The sequence below is a fragment of the Ceratotherium simum genome, chromosome 11, assembly GCF_057802395.1.
Source record: "Ceratotherium simum simum isolate JZ-2026a chromosome 11, ASM5780239v1, whole genome shotgun sequence".
In the NCBI taxonomy this organism is placed as follows: domain Eukaryota; kingdom Metazoa; phylum Chordata; class Mammalia; order Perissodactyla; family Rhinocerotidae; genus Ceratotherium; species Ceratotherium simum.
Window position 1 is genome coordinate 13,450,268 of NC_141910.1, and position 18,219 is coordinate 13,468,486.

At 53.2% G+C, this 18,219-nt stretch overlaps 2 protein-coding genes across 2 annotated transcripts; one reads left to right on the forward strand and one right to left on the reverse strand.

The window, feature by feature from the left end:
• The first annotated feature begins 383 nt into the window (after window positions 1-383).
• PRADC1 (protease associated domain containing 1) lies at window positions 384-4,729 on the forward strand. The gene is made up of 5 exons (XM_004435536.2): window positions 384-531; window positions 2,770-2,870; window positions 3,377-3,486; window positions 3,757-3,924; window positions 4,147-4,729. The coding sequence occupies exons 1-5, from the start codon at window positions 465-467 to the stop codon at window positions 4,265-4,267; spliced, it is 567 nt and encodes a 188-aa protein (XP_004435593.1). The 5' UTR covers window positions 384-464; the 3' UTR covers window positions 4,268-4,729.
• A 435-nt stretch (window positions 4,730-5,164) lies between these two features.
• SMYD5 (SMYD family member 5) lies at window positions 5,165-17,240 on the reverse strand. The gene is made up of 13 exons (XM_004435537.3): window positions 17,116-17,240; window positions 13,202-13,310; window positions 12,292-12,431; window positions 11,699-11,820; window positions 11,222-11,291; window positions 10,539-10,643; window positions 9,654-9,716; window positions 9,363-9,433; window positions 8,940-9,046; window positions 8,488-8,544; window positions 7,483-7,577; window positions 6,718-6,788; window positions 5,165-6,616 (listed from the first exon to the last, which is right to left on the reverse strand). Exons 1-13 carry the CDS (start codon window positions 17,209-17,211, stop codon window positions 6,469-6,471), a joined length of 1,254 nt encoding a protein of 417 aa, XP_004435594.1. The 5' UTR covers window positions 17,212-17,240; the 3' UTR covers window positions 5,165-6,468.
• Between the last annotated feature and the right edge of the window lie 979 nt (window positions 17,241-18,219).

The window sequence follows — 18,219 nt, forward strand, 5'->3', positions numbered from 1 at the left end:
TGTCGTGCAAGGCGGCCGCGGGGAGGATCCGGCCGAGACCGCAAAAGCTGACGACCAGGATTTTCGGCGGCTAAAGCGAGTCCTGCAGGGTCCCCACCTCCATTTCCCTGTCCTCCCCGGCCCGCCCACCAGCCCGCCAGGTCCTGAAGAGTCGAACCTACACTGAGAAATGCTGGGGCGGGGTTGGGGTGGGGGCCGGCAGTTGCTGTTAAGAGTTTAGACCAATCACCCCTCGGCCCCACTTCTCTCGACCAGTAGGAAGTGGGCTAAGGCGCAGAGGCGGAAAGTGCAGTTATATAAGCAGGCGTCAGAGCCAATCAGCCGTGGTCCTCGTTCCCGTCCACCAACCAGCGGCGAGAGCGGGTCTGGGGGCGGGAGGCCGGAGCAGCTGTCAGGCTGAAGTCCGGCGAGCGACGCGCGGCGGGCCAGGGGGAGGAAGCGCGGTGCCGGGCCGGGCCCTGGAGATGGTCCCCGGCGCCGCGGGCTGGTGTTGTCTCGTGCTCTGGCTCCCCGCGTGCGTCGCGGCCCACGGTGAGTGGCAACGGGCGGGGCTGCGCTGCTGGGCGGGGCTGGCCGTCCAGCTGGCACGCGTCTCGGGCCGGGGGCCACGGGTCACCTTGGGGACCCCGCGAGTTCAGGGCAGGGCAGGTCGGGGGACGGGAGACTGGAGTGGGTGGGTGCTGGTCCCCAGGGACATGAGCTGAGCACGGCCTGAGGCTAGGCTCTTAGTCCTCAGCTCCTCACGCCGAAGCAAGACTGCCCCCAGACCCCACTAGCGCCGACCCAGGTGGCTGAGGGGGCGACCAGGAGGAGGAATAAGGGACGGCTAGAGACATGTATGTGAGCACTCAATATACAGGAGCACACATTCCTACACGTGGGCTCACACGCACAAGCACGCAGGTACACACACAACCTGTTTGCACCTACATGAGCACACATACACACCCACACACATACATGAGCACATACGTATACCCACATTTAATTTACACAGATCAGCAGATGCAAAGATGTGTGTGGGGAGGAGGAGGAGTTTGTGCTAGTCCAGGAAGGCTTCCTGGGAGTGTATCTGTGTCTAATGGGAAGTCACCACTCCCAGGATAAAAGGCTGTATAGCCCAGTGCCAAGCCAATGGATGGAGCTCTACCTGGCGGCTGTGATTTGGGCAGTAGACAATGACAGCTAAAGGCACAATCAGTCCTAACGCTGGCACATAGTAGTGGCTTGGTAGTTTGTTGATAGACTAATGGACCTGTGGCAGCAGCTTCTACCCTTCCACATTCCTCAGTCTCTCTGGGCTAAGAAAACCAGGGACTCAAGTCCAGGTAAAACATTAAAGTTTGGTGCTGAAGAGATGTTCCCACACCCCAGAAAAATTTGGTCATGCTGGCAGTTCTCTTCCTCAGGGCAATGGAGCTGAAAATAGTTGTTGTTCACTCATTCAACAGTCTTTATTGAGCACTCACTACATCCTAGCCACTGTGTTAGGTAACGCAGATACAGCATTGAATGAAGCTACAAACTTATGGTCCTTGCCCTAGTGGAGGAGACAGGCATTAAACAAAAAATCATGAATACTGTATAATTATAAAATATGTTGAAAATCTCAACGGAGAAAAAGTACATTTTGAATGGGCATAAGGGGAGGGCAGTCATAGGCAGAAGGTTTCTCTGAGCAAGTGACATTTAAGCTATGACCTAATGGATGAGTAGGAGTGAGCCAGGCAAAGAGGTAGAGGTGGGGTAGGGTGAGGGTAGGAAGCCTCCCAGATAGAGGGAGCAGCTTGCAAGACGACTCAGAGAAGTGAAGAAACTGGAAGGAAGCCAGCGTAGCTTCAACATAGGAAGGAAGAGATAAGGTTGGAGGAGTAGCCAAGGGCCAGATGGAGCAGGGTCTCGCAGGCCTTAGCTAAGAGTTTAGATTTTAAGTGCAAAGGGAAGTTGTTGAAGGGTATTAAAGCCATGAGTGGTGACATGGTCATATTTGCTTTAGGACGTTTTAAGAAGGTCCCTGGCTGTTGTTTGGGGAATGGACCTTAGAGAGCAAGAATGGAGGAAGACACACCAGTTAAGAAGCTGGAATAGTCAGGACAAGAAACGATAGTGGCTGAACTAGGGGAGTGGCAGTGGAACCAGACAGTCAACTTTTTTGTGTGTGTGTGAGGAAGATCTGCCCTGTGCTAACATCTGCCAATCCTCCTCTTTGTTTGCTGAGGAAGACTGGCCCTGGGCTAACATCCATGCCCATCTTCCTCCACTTTATATGGGACGCTGCCACAGCATGGCTTGCCAAGCGGTGCGTCGGTGCGCACCCGGGATCTGAATCGGCGAACCCCAGGCCGCAGCAGCAGAGCGCGCGCACTTAACCACTTGCGCCACCAGGCCGGCACCAGACAGTCAACTTTTAAGTTTTAGTGAGGACTGTTTTGTACCACAGCTCCACCTTGAAACTCTCGGGTCCACTTCAGAGCAAAGACAGATTAACCCTCAGAGAGAGAATACTAGAGCTCTCAGTCTTCCTGGCTCACCTGTGTAGCAGCAACAGCAGCTACATCTCTGGGATTGCTAATTCTGTCTGCTCAACTCTATTCTCCCCAGGGCAACTCTATTCTCCTCAGCTGCTCTACCACCTGGAGGACCCACTTGGCGGAAGCTGGGTCCCTGAGCCCAGACTATAGCCAGCCCATTTGAAGACACAGGTCCATGATCTGAACCCGAACCAGCTCATTCCCTGGAGGTTTCTCATCTGTACTCTTTATCTTTCAGGCTTACGCATCCATGATTATTTGTACTTCCAAGTGCTGAGTCCTGGGGACATTCGCTACATCTTCACAGCCACACCTGCCAAGGACTTTGGTGGTATCTTTGTAAGTTCAGGAGGCCCCCAGGTCTCTGATCCCGTCTCCACCTTCCCCCTACTAAGCTGAGGTGACCCTCTTATCCCTTCAACCAATACCTGAGTGCTGGGACAGGGAAGGGAGCAGAATCCAGCTCTGCCCTCCAGGGGCTGCCGTGCAGGAAGGAAGGTCTTCCAGCTACTCCTCTGGGTATAATACAAACCTGCGCACGATGGAGGGACAAGCTGTCTTCTTTGGGGACATGAAATGGTGAAAAACCAAGGGATCTACTAGCTCTATCTCTGCACTGTGTCACTTAAGGCAAGTTACTTCCCCTCTCTGGGTCCATACCAACTCCCCTATTTCACGGAAAGGCAGGGTTGGGGAGGACAACTAGTTAAGCTTTTGCGAGAATTAAGTAAAATGCTCAAGTGCCCATCGCACAGAAACCACTCCCCGTTTCCTTCACCCTTTGTCAGCTGGGTCCTAAAGCAGGCATGTCTCCTCACACTCTGGCCTGTCTAAATGTCTTTCAGCACACAAGGTATGAGCAGATTCACCTCGTCCCCGCGGAACCTTCAGAGGCCTGCGGGGAACTCACCAACGGTTTCTTCATCCAGGACCAGATCGCTCTGGTGGAGAGGGGGTGAGGAGCGGTTAGGCACTGGCACAAGGGAAGGTCAGGCACGGGGTAGATTCTGAGACCAATGTTGGTGGTGGTGCTTTCAAAGAGCTGTTTTTAAATAATTAATTTTTTTAAGGGTCTTGAAGAAATGTCTTAAGATTATCCATGCCTTTTGGCCATTTACGAGCCTTTATAAAAAAATTTTCCATGGTCCTTTCATCCTCCCAGGGTGACGGTCTGTGGGAGGGGCAACTCCTGCCTTTCCTTTTGTCTCATCACCACCTCTTCCAGGGGCTGCTCCTTCCTCTCCAAGACCCGGGTGGTGCAGGAGCACGGCGGGAGGGCAGTGATCATCTCTGACAACGCGGTTGACAATGACAGCTTCTATGTGGAGATGATCCAGGACAGTACCCAGCGCACGGCTGACATCCCTGCCCTTTTCCTGCTCGGCCGAGATGGGTGAGGGCTCCTTGTCTCTGGCTGTATCAGCACCAGGCTGGGTGCCATGACTCGGGGAGGTCAAGGGCAATCTCCGGTCCCTTCCCGCAGGCCTCATCTTGGGGTGCCCCAGTTAAAGGGCCAAAAAAGTCCTTGGGCTCTGGAACTCCCAGTGACGGGGTCAGTGGGGATGATGGGGTGCTGAGAAAGTGACCATCGCCACCTTTCTTCATGCCCTCCCAGCTACATGATCCGCCGCTCCCTGGAACAGCACGGGCTGCCATGGGCCATCATTTCCATCCCAGTCAATGTCACCAGCATCCCCACCTTTGAGCTGCTGCAACCACCCTGGACCTTCTGGTAGAAGAGTTGGTCCCACATTCCAGCCATATGCAACTCTGGGCTAGGAAGGGGAAATCCAGGAATTCTGCTGTTTGGGATTTGGGGATAGCATTTGGGGACAGGTGGAGCCAGGTAGAGGAAAAAGGCTTGGGCCTTGGCTAGGCTAAAGGAAGCTAAGGCCTTCCTGTCCCCAGGGCCCCCAAATGTGTCTCATCGTATGGGAAGAGGCAAGAGCCAGGCCCAGGCCTTCTTGGCTAGAATCTGGAACAAAAGGGGCTAAACACAGGTGGCCTGAGAGCCACCTGTGGCCTGTCACATCCCACCTGGCTCCAACCCAACCCAGAGTTTCCTCGCAATGTCCTTCACAGCAGTTGCTGGAGTGGTTTAAGGAGCTGGTGTTTGAGGACTTAATAAACCCTCACTGACTTTTTAGCAATAAAGCCTCTCATCAGGGTTGCAACTGTGTCCTAGAATAAGAGCACACAGGGGCGGGAGGGGCCTCCAAACTCACTCATCTGGTTCCATGCCCTTGTGTTGAAGGGAGGTAATTGAGGCCGAGAGAGGATAAATGACTTGCTCAAGGTCCCCTAGGACCAGCGCTCGGGCTGCTCATCTTAGATCCCAACACAGCCTCCTGCTCAAGAACTCAGGAAACCATAGTTCAGTCCCCAGGGGGAGAAGATTCAGAGGCTGGTGCTGGGGATCCATACTGGGCCTCAGAGGACCCTTGCTCTTGGACTTTGGAAACATTTGCACAGCAGAGTATGGACGAGACCAGAGAGGAGCCCGAACTGGGAAGCTGGAGTTCCCATCTCCTGCCTTCACCTGGTCTAACCTATGTGCCTTTGCAGCACCTGCATGACGGCTGTGTGCTCCAGGGAGCTTGTCAAGCCATTCTCCACAAAGCATTCCTGCAGAGGCCTGTCACTACTCACATTTTATTGAGAATAGTGCACAGGCAGGGGTGGGAGGATGCTGACTGCTGTGAAGGAGTAAGAACCCAATAGGCCAGACCGGCAGACTCCACCTGCTCAAGATCCAGGAAAGTGCCTGTGGGGTGAGCACCTACCCTCCCTGGGATCCCACAGCAGAGGGACATGGCAGACCCCTCAGGTAAGGTAGGCAGAAAGGAATTGCGAGTGATGGGTTATAATTCCCACAGCATCCAACCCAAGAGTGAGGGGTAGTGCTAATCTGTGGGAGGGGGACAAAGTCAGGGCTAATCTCAGAGTATCTAGCGTAGCTCCTCTAGGTTTCTGGAAGACTTCAACATTCCTCTGTGGAGACCCCAAACATGGAGAGGCCAGGAAAGCCCCTCACTGACCCATGTTAAACAGGTTCAGGGAAGATTCTAGAGCACCCTACATTAAGGAGCATAGGCCTGTCATCCCCCAGGTGTCAGCTGTCCTGCTACAATCCTCAATGGGAAGAGGCTGTGAGGAAGAGGTGATGGTCCCCCACATGACCCTCCTGAGGGAGGCAGAGGCCTCTTCTGTACCCCACGGGGCCAGCCACTGTGCCAGCGCCTGAGGGGCAAGGCACAAAGTACAGAGATTCTGGAGTCTGGGGAAGGCGTGAATCTCCACTCCCCCCGATGTCCAAGTGCTGGGGGTAGGGATGTGGGGAGAGAGAGGTAATACCCCTAGTTCCATGTTCCCTGGCGGAGAGCCTTAGGGAAGATGCTCTGGAGGCCTGGTTCTTCCTTCCTGCCTCTCCCAGCTGTGCTAGTGGTCAGACAGTTGCCTTATCAGCTATGAGGGAGGGAGGTGGGGAGGAAGGTGAGGGTGTCTCACCCCCTCTCCTTTCTTCTTCAGTGAGGTCAGATTGCCACTTTGTTACCCCCTCCTAGCAAGTGGAGAGGGGTGAAGCCTCAGGTGGATGGATAAGCGTGGCCATGGAGCCAAGGGGAAGAAACACTGTTAGGCCCTGACCTTGGTTCCAGCCGCTCACACCCTGGAGCAGAGGCCAGCGGGGAGGCCAGTTCTGAGAGGCTCAGTGACAGCGCAGAGCCTGAGCCACTCAGCAGCAGTGTCCAGGTCATGAGGTCTACTGGGGGCGTGGAGGGCCTAGGATCCAGCCTCTGTCCTACCCTCCAGCAGAAATAGCTGGAATTGGGGGAAAGCAGGCAACGGGAGTGGGGAGTTCCTTCCAAGCCTCTTCTCTGCGGGAAGGCCACCTTTTCTGGCAGGGTCTGCGGTAGGGCCCCTTCCAGGTAGGGCAACATCATACATCAGTCATCTCATCCCCCAACTCTGCATCTTCTGGTTCTCCTTCCTCCTCCTCTTCATCCTCCTCCTCCTCTGAGGTCACATTGGGTTCATCAGCCTCTGCCAGGCATTTGGGGCAGGAACAGACAAACAGATAGTTCTCCCTGCAGGGGGTGGGAGGATGGTGGAGAGGGTGAAAAGTCAGGCATCCACCGGGATTGGAGGACCCCAGAGCCCAGCTGCCCACCACGTCCCCAGCTGGCACCTGAGGATCTTGTGGCGGCTGTGGCGGCTGCGCTCCCGCTGACAGCAGTCTAAGTAGCTGATACAGATTTCCTGGAGGGCAGAGGAAAGGTGGAATCTGATGGTCTGTGCTCTCTACTAGATGGGATTAGGGCCTCCCCAACCACTGCCCTATCTCCACCACTGCCCAATCCCCAGGAGCCAGGCCTGAATTGCCCTTTAGTAAAAGGGTGGGCTGCCCTGATCCATTCCCGTCCCACAGCAGGCAGGCCACTATGAGGCTCTAACAACCTGTGTCTGAGACACAGAGGGACTGTATAGTTAGCCTCAGGCCATGGTTAAAGGCAGTCCATGGCCAAGATCTGTGGCTGGGGTCAGAGGTTATCTTGGTGCGATGCTACTTGCCCTGGAGGAGATTCAACCAGGCTCTGTGCATTGCACCAACAGCCAGGACCCCAAACCCACACTAGCACCCCATAGCCCAAGCCATAAAGAGCCATCTCCTGCTTTCTTAGAAGCCACAGCCTTGTTGATCAAAAGGTGGCCGGGGACAAGAACCTGGCCACACAGCTGTCTCAAACACTGTCTGAGGCTTTCTGGAATTATTTTTGAAGAAGTGGGGTGGGGTAGAGCATACCCATGGGCAAAAAGACTCATGCCCTGGGGCACGTGGAGATTCAAGCCAACAGCCTCGACTTGGGGCTCTAGCCACCACTGCTCCCAATCCCTGCACAGAACTTGCAAGGCCCACTGCCCACCAACCCCCAACAGCTCCCAGCCCCCTCACCTCTCCTGGCTTAATATCCTCCAGGGCAGTGACATGCAAAAGGAAGTTGTTTTCTGGGAAGGAGGTCTCTGCATTGGGGACACAGCTGTGGTTGCCTGGGTCATAAGAGGCAGGTAATGAGGACTGTTGACTAATAAAAATAACAGCCTCAACTCTGCAGAGCACTGGGTCGCATCCTTCCTTGTTCTCTGATCTCTGTTAAGGTTGTGCAGGTCCTGACTCCCAAGTTTCCTGACTCCCCATCCAGTGCTCTTTCCTGAAGACCACAGTACACAGGCACCAACACCCTCCCACATCACTCCCCTCTCCCACCCGCCCTGACTGCCCCTGCCCTCCTCCTCACTGGTCAACTTGATTTTCAGTTGTGTTCCCAGTGTCTTGCAAAGGGAGGGACAGGGCTGTGAAAGGGATGGCCATGCCAGACCACTTAACTCAGTCCTGTCTGCTATTGGATGTCTGGTAACAGCCGAGCCAGGTCCTCTGAGAGCCTAGTTTGGGAGGGGTAGAGTGGCCCCAGAGCCTGGGAGGAGGGGTTTGCAGTGAGGAAAAAGCAGAGGGTGGGAGGCTGAGATATGGAAAAGACAGTAGTCCGAGCTGACTCTGCACCTCCCATCAGGTGCTGAAGAGACTCGCCTTCTAGCCTGAGCTCCCTCCTCCCAGGATCCTGAGGGCCTCCCAAGCTCTCACAACACTCCCCCACCAAATCTCACAGAGCAGTGGCGGTGCAAAGCCCATACTTCCCTTTGGAAAAATCAGAGCTCTGTGCCCTGCCTTAGCACAGGGCCTGGCCTACTGGAAGGTTTTATACAGAAACATACATTAAGGCACAAGCAGTCCAATGAATGAATGCATGAAAAAATGCTGGAACCAAACAGGCCCAGGGGAATCCCCAAGGAAGCTCAGACCTAACCCCACTCCCAGACTCAACTCTATCAGCCTAGAAGGGGACAACTGAGAGAGAGGAACTGTGGCCACGAGGCCACCTTCCTCAATGCCAGGACTCACAGCAGCTCTGGAGCGCAAAGAGGCCAGATCCTTCACAGTTAAGGAACTCGCCAGTTGCTGTAAGACAGGAAAATGCAGATGTCATTCTACCCATTTTATAGATGGAAAAAGGACTAGGCTTCTAATGACACGCACTGGCTCCACAGTCTTGCCGCCCAATCATGACTGTTTTACTTGAACTTGCTCCCCGGAGGCACAAGCCCTGCCTTTCTATCAACACTATCACTGTATTTATCAGCACTCCCCCACCCCCAGCACTGAGCCTCTGCCTGGCTCTCAGGGTTATTTCTCATCTGTGTGTCCTATGGACAGACCTGAAGCTTCCCACAGGCATACAGGGATTACCTTCCCCAATAATTAACTCAGAGCTTCCTGGGGGAAGACTGCGTGTCCATCATCTGACTGGGGGGCATCTCCATGGTGGAGTGAGGCCAAGACTCCATCTCACCAACCTGCCTCGATGTCCTTGTACAGCTGGTCAATGAAGGCATCCAGCTGCTCGCGGTCCTGAGGCTTCAGCTCCAGAGCGTCACAGGCATGGACCCACTGGCTCAGGGAGCTGGGGGTCCCAGGCAGCCGTGGTTGGAGAGGAAGAGGCCCAGCTCACAGAGCTCTCCACCTCTAGGAAAGTTAAGCCCATTTCTTTCTCCAGGGTGGGGGTCCTATCTTCCCCAGGAGACCACGGCTCCCAAGAGCAGACTCCACTGTCTCAGTCTTTCTGAGCCCCACCACTGTGTCCAGTCCAGCACTCTGGCCACAGAGTCACACCCTAACCCGCCCTACTCTTGAAAAGAGCTGTGGCTACCTTCCTCAGTCAATCTCCCACCCACGCCCTGAGGGACAAGTCCAATAGCTCTGGAACATTCTCTCCTAACCTGGTCCCAATTCCTTGGCCATTGGTCCCAACAAGAGCAAAGAGAGACCGGAATCCATCTGGAGTGAACCACTGTAGGGGAGGAAGAGGGATGAGTGCTCAGGTTACAGCCACTTGCTTTTCTTCCTGATACAACTCTCTGTTCAGAAAGTCTTCCGTAAGTCAGTCCCATCCCAACTCCAGAAGACCAAGTCGGCTCTGGCTTAGCTGTCCCAGTAGGAGATGCTGACCTAGTTGCTCCTGGAAAGTTGAGTAACTGGGAGGCCATTGGTCCCACCTTCCCCACGCTCACCTGGCTGAGTGCTTCCTCATAAAGGGCCTCTGTGAAGAGTCTCCGCAGAAGTTCCAGCTGGCCCTGGTTTAGGGGAAACAGGGAGAGACTTGCATCCCTGGGGATTTCCCATTAGCACCCAGGCAGGGCCCAGAAGACCAGGTGAGGGAAGGAAAAAGGGCCAGCTCTAGAATGAGCTTTCCCTGGGGCACAGGAAGGCCACAGAGTCCTTATTTCCAAAGAGCCTTGGCAGTCCGCTGGCCTGCTCCAACCAAGGGTGGCAAATCCCAAATTCCTCCGTTTTCCAGCACTTGTACCAGCAGGACTGAGGCAGCCTGGCTTAGAATGTCTGTCCTCACCAGCCCCTTCCAGGCTCCCCAACCTGGCCTCTAGACCAGCTGGACTCTCCCTCTCCTTTCCTCAGAATTCAGTGCAGGAAGGCCCACCCCAGATGCCCATTCACACACCTGCCTCCGCCTTCAGGCAGCTCCTGCATGGAAGTCTGCTGTCCTTAATGAGAGTGTGTAACTGACTGGGAGTGGGCACTAAGTACATTGGCAGCTAAAATTCTCCTGTGTCACATTGCTCCCTGACCCTGTGGACTCCCAACCCTCCATTTTCCATTATACCTGATTTGCCTACTGCTATCCTATGATGAGGTACTGCCTTCCCGCATCAGGGCACCCAACCCCTCCTTCCTCTGTCATCACCTCACTTCCCAATCTTAGGTCATGCAGTTAAACAGTGGCAGGAATATAAGTCCTCTGAATAGATTTTTGGCCCCAGGCTCTAACCCCCTCCTGGGGCTGGGAAGGGACCAAATGTGGAGCTCCTCTGAGATAGCCACAGAGCATCCCAGGATACTGGGGGTGGGGGTCGGGGTGGGGGTCATGGTAGAAGACTAACCTTGAATTTGTCCCCCAGGAGTTTGTGGACAATTTCCTCCTCCTCATTTGCTGTTTTATTACAGAACTGGGAGAAGAGCCTGATCCAACGATCCTTATCCTTAGCCTGCAGTGAACAAATATGCTTCAGGGCCACGTTCACATATGCCCGTGCAGGCATGTGCACACGTGGACTCAACAGAGACCCACCTCCTTACTGCCACTCCCGCCCACGTAGGAGAGGTAGCCTGTGATTCTAAAGCCCCTGCCATCAGAGAAACACCATCACACATGAGCTTCTAGGCAGACCCTTCCTGGGGCCAAGCTAGCCAATTCAACACCACCAGGAAAACAGGAGAATGAGGCTGAGGAGCAACAATATTAATAGATGGGGTCAGAGTGGCTTCTCTCGCTTTATGTGAGAGACACATTCCTGAAGAAGTGGTGCTTGTAAATTGAATGCATGAATTGCTGCTCCACAAGAAGTACTCTCATAGATCAAAGACTACAGGCAAGATGAGCCCCCACTCCACCTGCCAGATTTGTGGTTAGATACTCCTAAGGTTTACGTAGCAAGTGGCTCTCTTTTGGGAAGCCCAGGAGGAACTCTGCATCCAAGCCAGGGTCTTGAGGTGAGGAGGAGACTGAGGCCAAGGGTTGAATGAGACCAGTGTCAGCTTCCCTGGGAGGGTCCGGTGGGCTCACCTGCTTCACTGTGGCCACCATCCGGGCCATTAACATGATGCTTGCAGTCTCAGGGGGGTAGTGAACACTCCTGGGGAGAAAGAAAGAGATCTGGCCTAGACATTCCCTCCCCAGTAGCTGAGTTCAGGGAAGCCCAGTCTGATTGCTACAGAGAATCCTTCCTCCCAATCCCATTTATAACCAAAGAGAGAGAGTCATCAGCAAGGACTTGGGCAGAACTTTACATTCCTGTGGGCTTAATGGGGCTCTTTTTGGGAGTGTGTAAAATGCCCAGGATGATGGGACTGGCAGCTCAGATTAAAGGCAAGGGGTTGGAGGATGTGCCCTCTGTTTAACCCTAAGAATGGAGGAAAAATCTAGAGGATGGTAACTTAAGAAAAATAGCTGTATCTGCTGAGCCGAGGCAAGCAGGCAGGCCTGTCCCTTCCCAGACAGGGAGGGAAGGATAAAGGAAAGAAGGGATGAAATGCCACCTACCTCCATGCTTCCTGCAGCTTATTGAGAGGATGCAGGGGGTCATCCTGGGAGGGGCCTGGGCACAGGACCTGATGGTACTGCTCAGCAGCTGCCAGCCGACATTCTGCACTGCAGTACATCACCTGTTGGAGGGGTAGAGGTCAGTACCCTAGGATCTGGCCACGGGGTAAGGCACACATGTCCCATGTACTCGCCTCCTCTAACTGCATTCCTTCCACAAATAGCCCCTGAGCAGTACCTCAGTGGTATCACAAGATCAGAAAGCATCTGGTGCTCTGGGGGGATGTGAGAGGGGTACCTAATCCAAGCTCTAAAACCATGGGGAGGAAAGAAAGCTTTTCAGGTAGAGGAGAGAACCCCCATTAGGCTCCAAGGAAGAGGGCAAGCTCCCACTAAGCCTATTTTCTAGACAACGGGACTGGAACAGGGAGGATGAAACTGGACCAGTAACTGAGCCTTTTCAATGTCTTGCCGACATTGTGGCTCTCAAGTGCCATGACCAGGTCTGTCCTCACGCCTGTCTCCCCAAAGAATACTTCAGCTAAGGCCTCCCCTACCTGCCCCCTTTCAGGTGCACTCCCCCGGATGCTCACCTGGCAGTGGGGACAGCTCTGGTGGAGGTCTTTGCGCACGGTGCACAGCTCAGGGTGAGGCAGCACCTGGCCTGGTTTCCCGGTCAGCCTCTGGGCATTCTCCTCTGCCTTCTCCAGTGCCCGAAGGCAGTGGTCGCAAGCTGAGGGAGCGAGACAGACATGACAGTGTGTCTTCAGAGCAGGGGCCACGTTTGTCCTTTTTTACAGCAGTGTCCCCAGGGCTGGAATAGTGCCTGGCACATAGGGGGTGCTCAATAAATGTTTGGGAAGTGTGTGAATGAATGACTATGTTAAAGAATGGAATGAATTCATGAATTTCACATGCATTCAAAGGTAGATGATTCCCTCTTCCGTCTCTGGAGTCCCCAACCCTCCTGTCAGACTCTCCCTGCTTCTCAACGGCCCTTAGTCTGTGGGGCTCCCCTCCCCTCCCCAGACTGGGCTTTCTCCACATTCTGGAACCAAGTGACCCTCCTTTCACAGTCTGTCTGTAGCCTAAGAAAAGCGTGAAAAAAGCAGGTGGCTGGCAAAGCTAAGGGCATCCTACTTGCTTCTGACCCCTAACTCAGCTTTTTTTCACCAATGGGCACATAGCCCCCCTTGGTGGAGGGCTGCACTTTGGCACAGAGCCCTTCAGGATGACATCCAGTCCCTTCGACTACGGGCCAGACTGAGTTCCACCTGCATGACAGTCCTCCCCCAGGGAGCACTTCAGAAGAGCCTCTCTCCTGCAGACTCATAGCCCCAAATGGCTGGAGATTAGACGGAGGCATGGTTCTTCAAGGGAAGACAGCCATTCCTCCCAGCACCCAGAGTTCAGAGACGACAGCCAGTAGGGATGAACACAGCTCTCCTCCATGTGCAAAGGCAGCTGGCCCAGCAGCTATGAGGGTGGGCGAGATGTGCTCACCTCGGTAGCGATACAGTGCATTCCAGAGAAACTGTGCAGCCACTAGGGGCCGTTCTACGAAGATGGTCTCCCCCTTCCGGATCAGCTGGGTGGCAAACAGCCCCTTTCCCTAAGAGGGCAGAGAAGGAATAGGATGTCCATAAGCAGAGACAGAGGACATAGCTCCAAGGGCTCTGAGAAGGCCACCCAGCCTCACCCCCATGTGCCTCCCTCTCAGCAGAGGCCTCTGCCTCAGGAGGGTTCATGGAGCATGGCTGGCACCCTCCATAACTGCCTCCTCTAGAAATGCAGCTCTGACCTATTTTCAGTCACCCTTCTTTCGGCCTGTTCAGAGCAGAGGGCCTGAGATGGGGAGGGAGACACCACATCAGCCATCTTGGAGTACTCAGAGCAGGAGAATTTTTGGAATGGTCCACAGGGCCAAGGCTCATAGCAGGCTGGGACCTCCTATACCAGGACCTGGTAAAAGCAGGGCCTGGTGAATGGCAGGGCAGCCTTCTCTGAGACACCCACTTGCCCCTCCAGGATCCTGGCAGTGATACTGCTGCTCAGGGTTGCAGAGAAATCCTACACCACGGGAGAGGGAGGCCTACTTTGGAGGAGAACATGCCCTACTTCCCTGGTCGGCTGGGTACCTGCAGCACCTAGCACAGTACCTGGCACCCAACAAGTTCTCAGGTGTTAGACTGAAAGGAATAACTAAGCCTATCACCAGTCCTAATGCTAACTTGCTGTGAACCTTTGAGCCAGTTGCTTCACTTCTTTGCATCTGTTTCCCACATGAAAAGTGAGTATAATAATACCTACCACGCAGCTTCCAGGATGCAATGATATAGCCCAGGTGAACGTACCTCATGAGCTCTAGCTCCTTACTACTCAAAGTGAGGTGATGGACTGGCAGCACAGGCATCACCCGGGAGACCGTTACAAATGCAGAACCTCAGGCCTCACCCCAGACCTGCTGAATCAGAGTCTACTTTTCAACAAGATGCCCAGGTGAGTCACATGCATGTTGAAATTTGAGAAACACTGGTCTAAAGCACTGTATGCATCATATAAGGGATGAAGGATGAGAAAACAATCGCTGAGTTGCCATTTCTCAAACATGCAAAGGGACTCAGGAAACAGCTTCAGGACTCAGGCAGTTACTGGCCCTGCTGGGCACTTACTCCCACTGTTCACTTAGAAAATAGGGGGGTGCCCCTGCCAACAATGAACTGTCACAAAAGGGAGAGTGACACAGCAGTGAAATGTCCTGTCATGTGGCCTCCGCGGTAGCTCCGTGCTTCCTTCTAGCACTGGCACTCTGGCTAGACAGGGGTGTCTCCCAAAGTCAGAGTGGCAGGATGTGTAGACCAAGACAGGCCCTGAGCAACCCATGAGCCACAAATCTCACCCCTCTGAACAACTCGGGGAGCTCTAACAGTAGAGAGGGACAGCTGAAATAAAACCACGGGGCACAGCCATGGATGCACCCTTGGCTGTCTTCCTGGAAGCCTCACCTCCATGCCTTGTAGCCCCTGAGACCCAAGTGAGCAAAATGAAAATCTGGCCTTCCTCTAGGGAATAAAAAGATATGACAGAGACCCATGTTATCTCTGCCAATCTCAAATCTTAATATTAGATAAATATTAATCTCTTTCTGGAGGACCAAATGTAGAAAAGATTTAGTAATCAAAACAAAGGGAAAATAATCAGAGCTATTCCTCCATGAAACCACTCATCCGCAAAACATATGGAAGTGTTTCAAGAAAAACAGCTCTAATTCATATTACCAAGAAGCTTGGAGAAAATTGAACCTGAATGGAGAGGGCACAAACTATGCAAAGATAGTTCCAACTTGAAAAGTAAATTTTAAAAAAAGATTGTGCAAAACTCTAAGACTATGTAGTAAATTTTAAAATCTTTATGAAATAGAATGATTTTCTAGAAAATATAAATTACCAAAACTGAATTCAAAAGGAAAAAAGCCTCAACAGACTAATAAGCAGTGCCGATATCTGGCTGATGTGCACCAGTATGGCATTTGGTTGGCATCCACTGTATTTGGTCAGGTTTCTGTTCTGATTGGTTGTGTCCTTGGCATAGTAGTTGGTAAATTTTTGAAAATCATTCCTGCCAATATCCATAGAAGCAACAGAGAAAGTGGTCAAAATCTACCCCCATCTGAGACCCCTAGTCTATTTGGTTTCATGAGCCAGCTCTCTCAAACCAAAGCACAAGTAATTGTCATGCTATTTAAACTATTCAATAATAGAGGAAAAAATGGAAAGCTTCTCCATTTTACCAAAAAACAAGCATTACTCTGATGTGGTAACCTGAGGAAGACAGCACAGAGAAAAAACCCACACATCAATCTCACTTGATGAATGTAGACGCAAAAAACCCAGGAAAATGCATCTTGTCATCAAGTCTGGGTAGGTATGTGATTTTCTCCAGCAGCAGATCAGGTGTGGGCATGGAGAGGGTGGCCAGCTCATTCTTCCAGAGCTGGGGTTTTGATAGAAGACTGGGATAGAACACCTGGACAAGGAGAGTGGCTGAAGTGAGAGGGAAGAAGTGCAGAAAGGAGGGGGCAGAGGGATGGGGGCTAAGAGAAGGTATAGGTGAATATCTCTGCATGCTAGGAGCGGTGGAGACACCATCAAACTGTGAGCCAACCAAGAGCACTAGAGGCCCTGGGGAGGAGATGGAGATGTGAGCAGCTGAGGAGACCAAGGATGTATGGGAGCTGATCTACCATGGAAGGAGAGGAATGCTCCAGATGCCTCTGGAGTGGAAGGAGAGCAATGCAAGGTTAGGCTGGGGAACTGGATCAGTATGAAGATGCTGAGAGCAGGAGACCGATGACTAGAAGGCTGACATCTGGGACAAGGACCAAGCATACACACAGCCACAACACATGATAAATTCAAGCTCACCAGGCAACAAAGAAATGTAAATGAGAACAAAGTAATTCCATTTTGCACATATCAATTGATAACATAATCAATTTGCACATACCAAAAGATAACTAAGAAACAAAATACTCAGTGCTGGAGAGGAAAAAAGGATGTGTGCACAGAAAATGAGCTCCAAGACCTTTGACTTCAGGGTCAAAAAAATAAGATCCAACATAAGAGTCCATAAACAGGTACCTGGTTGAGTGAACTGTGGCCCGCCCATGAAACAGACTATTACTCAGTTCTTAAAAATTAATATGTAGAAATAGGTTTATTGATATTGAAAAGTTTACATCAAAAAGCACTTTCTAAAAATGTAACTTTATATATTTGCACACGTGTAGGATTATGAGCGATTTTTACCTTCTCTCTCCTTACATGCATTTTGTATCAATTTCTACAATGAACTTTCAAAACACGATAATAAAACGACAAAAATCACGCCCTGTTTAAAGCCTTCGAATGCTCCCACGGGCTTTGGGCTCCAGTTAAAATTCCCTACCACTCCAAAGCCCTTCGAGAAGAGTCCTGGCCTCTCTACTCACTCCATAACCCCAAATCTCACTCAGAAAGTTCCCTGTGGACCCTCGTTTTTTCTATACCTCAGTTCCCTCTGCTCAGCACGTCCCCGCCCGCCGCTCCCGGGGCCCAGCAGCAATGTCCCCCAGCCTGGTCCGTTGGCCCGGCGCCCCCCAGCCCCGCCGGGAGCAGCCGCAGCAGCGCCACTGGCAGGCCGGCCGGGTTCCGCGGGGAGGGGGCGCGCACCGAGACTCTGCAGGCCCTGGTTTCCGCGTGACCACCCCGGAAGCCTGCGCGCCGGGACAGACAGGGAGCCCGTGGGCCGGGAGCAGGGGCCGAGCCGCGGCGTCCGAGCGGCAGAGTAGCCTTTAGGCTCCGGCCATAGGGCCCCGCGGGGCTGTCTCCAAGGCCGGACGGGGTGGGGGCTGCCGACGGGGTCCGCCCCGGCCTCACCTTGGCGCTGCTCACAAAGCGGACTTCCACGGCGACCCGGGCCCGGCCCGCCACGCCCACGCAGAAGGAGAACACGTCGCACATGGAGGCCGCCATCTTGGGCGCGTCTCCGCCTTCTGACCCTTGACCCTGCCTCGACCTGGGAGGCCCTGCCCATCTCCGCACCCGCCCGCGGCGTGTCTGTGAGGGTTTCGGCGCTAGCGAGTCTGAATTTGGGTCTCTTTTATCTACGTGTTTAGATCGATCGGTTGGTTGACTGGGCGTAGCTGGGCCTTTGTGCTTTTACATCTGTGCAATTTTGCACGGTTTTGTCTTCGGGGCTAGTATGTACCTCTGTCTCAGAGCGTGTTGTGTACTGTATAGTTTTGATGTGTCTGTGTCCGACTTCGTGTTTGTGTATCTGTTGTCTCTGTCCACCCAGTGGCCCGTCTTGAATCAAGCGCTCTTTGGACCCAGCCCTGGACCCGGCCGAGCGGTGGGACAGCAGCGGGCTGACTTACTTCCATCCTCTCTGACCCTCAATCTGAACTAGCCTACTCCACCCATCCGTCCTGCGAAGTTTGACACAAGATTTCCCGTCTGCGTGGGCCCTCCGGCAGCGGGGCAGACAGTCCTGTGAAATATCAAGCGGGACCTGTATCCCCCTCAGACTCTTCAGGGGCTTAGGGACCTTGCAGCCTGGGGGAAGTGGTGGTGGTGGAGGGGGCTCCATAGTGGACCTCGGGTCTGAGGACCCCTGAACTTATATGCAGAAGTGAGTGTGATATGCACATTGTCTTGACAGGAGAGGGACCTGTTCTCTCATTCAGGACCCCAAAAGCTGCAAACCACTGACATATCTGTCCACACAGCCAAGCCTGACCACCGTGCCTTATCTTGTTTCCTTGTCCTCCAATTGATTCTGTGCTCCTGGAAAAGTAACCTGTTTCTGCATTTGCTTTGGTCTCATGGTGACATTTGGGCTTGGGTAGAGCCCAGTAACTGCTGAATAGGTAACTGACTGTTGATTAAAAAAAAAAAAAAAAAAAAAAAAGAGGTGACCCAGTTGCTCCTGGAAGAGGCAGGTGTGGCTGAGTTCCTTTGATTAACAGAGTTGACTTTGGG

Bases quoted from the DNA above. Each gene is read 5' to 3' on its own strand.
- PRADC1 (XM_004435536.2), top strand. From the start codon at position 465: ATGGTCCCCGGCGCCGCGGGCTGGTGTTGTCTCGTGCTCTGGCTCCCC. The intron at 2,871-3,376 runs GTAAGTTCAGGA...AATGTCTTTCAG, and splicing joins AGGACTTTGGTGGTATCTTT to CACACAAGGTATGAGCAGAT. The intron at 3,487-3,756 runs GTGAGGAGCGGT...CACCTCTTCCAG, and splicing joins ATCGCTCTGGTGGAGAGGGG to GGGCTGCTCCTTCCTCTCCA.
- SMYD5 (XM_004435537.3), bottom strand. From the start codon at position 17,211: ATGGCGGCCTCCATGTGCGACGTGTTCTCCTTCTGCGTGGGCGTGGCG. The intron at 9,047-9,362 runs GTTAGGAGAGAA...TGGGACCCCCAG, and splicing joins GGCCAAGGAATTGGGACCAG to CTCCCTGAGCCAGTGGGTCC. The intron at 6,789-7,482 runs GTGAGGGGGCTG...TCTGCCCTCCAG, and splicing joins AGGATATTAAGCCAGGAGAG to GAAATCTGTATCAGCTACTT.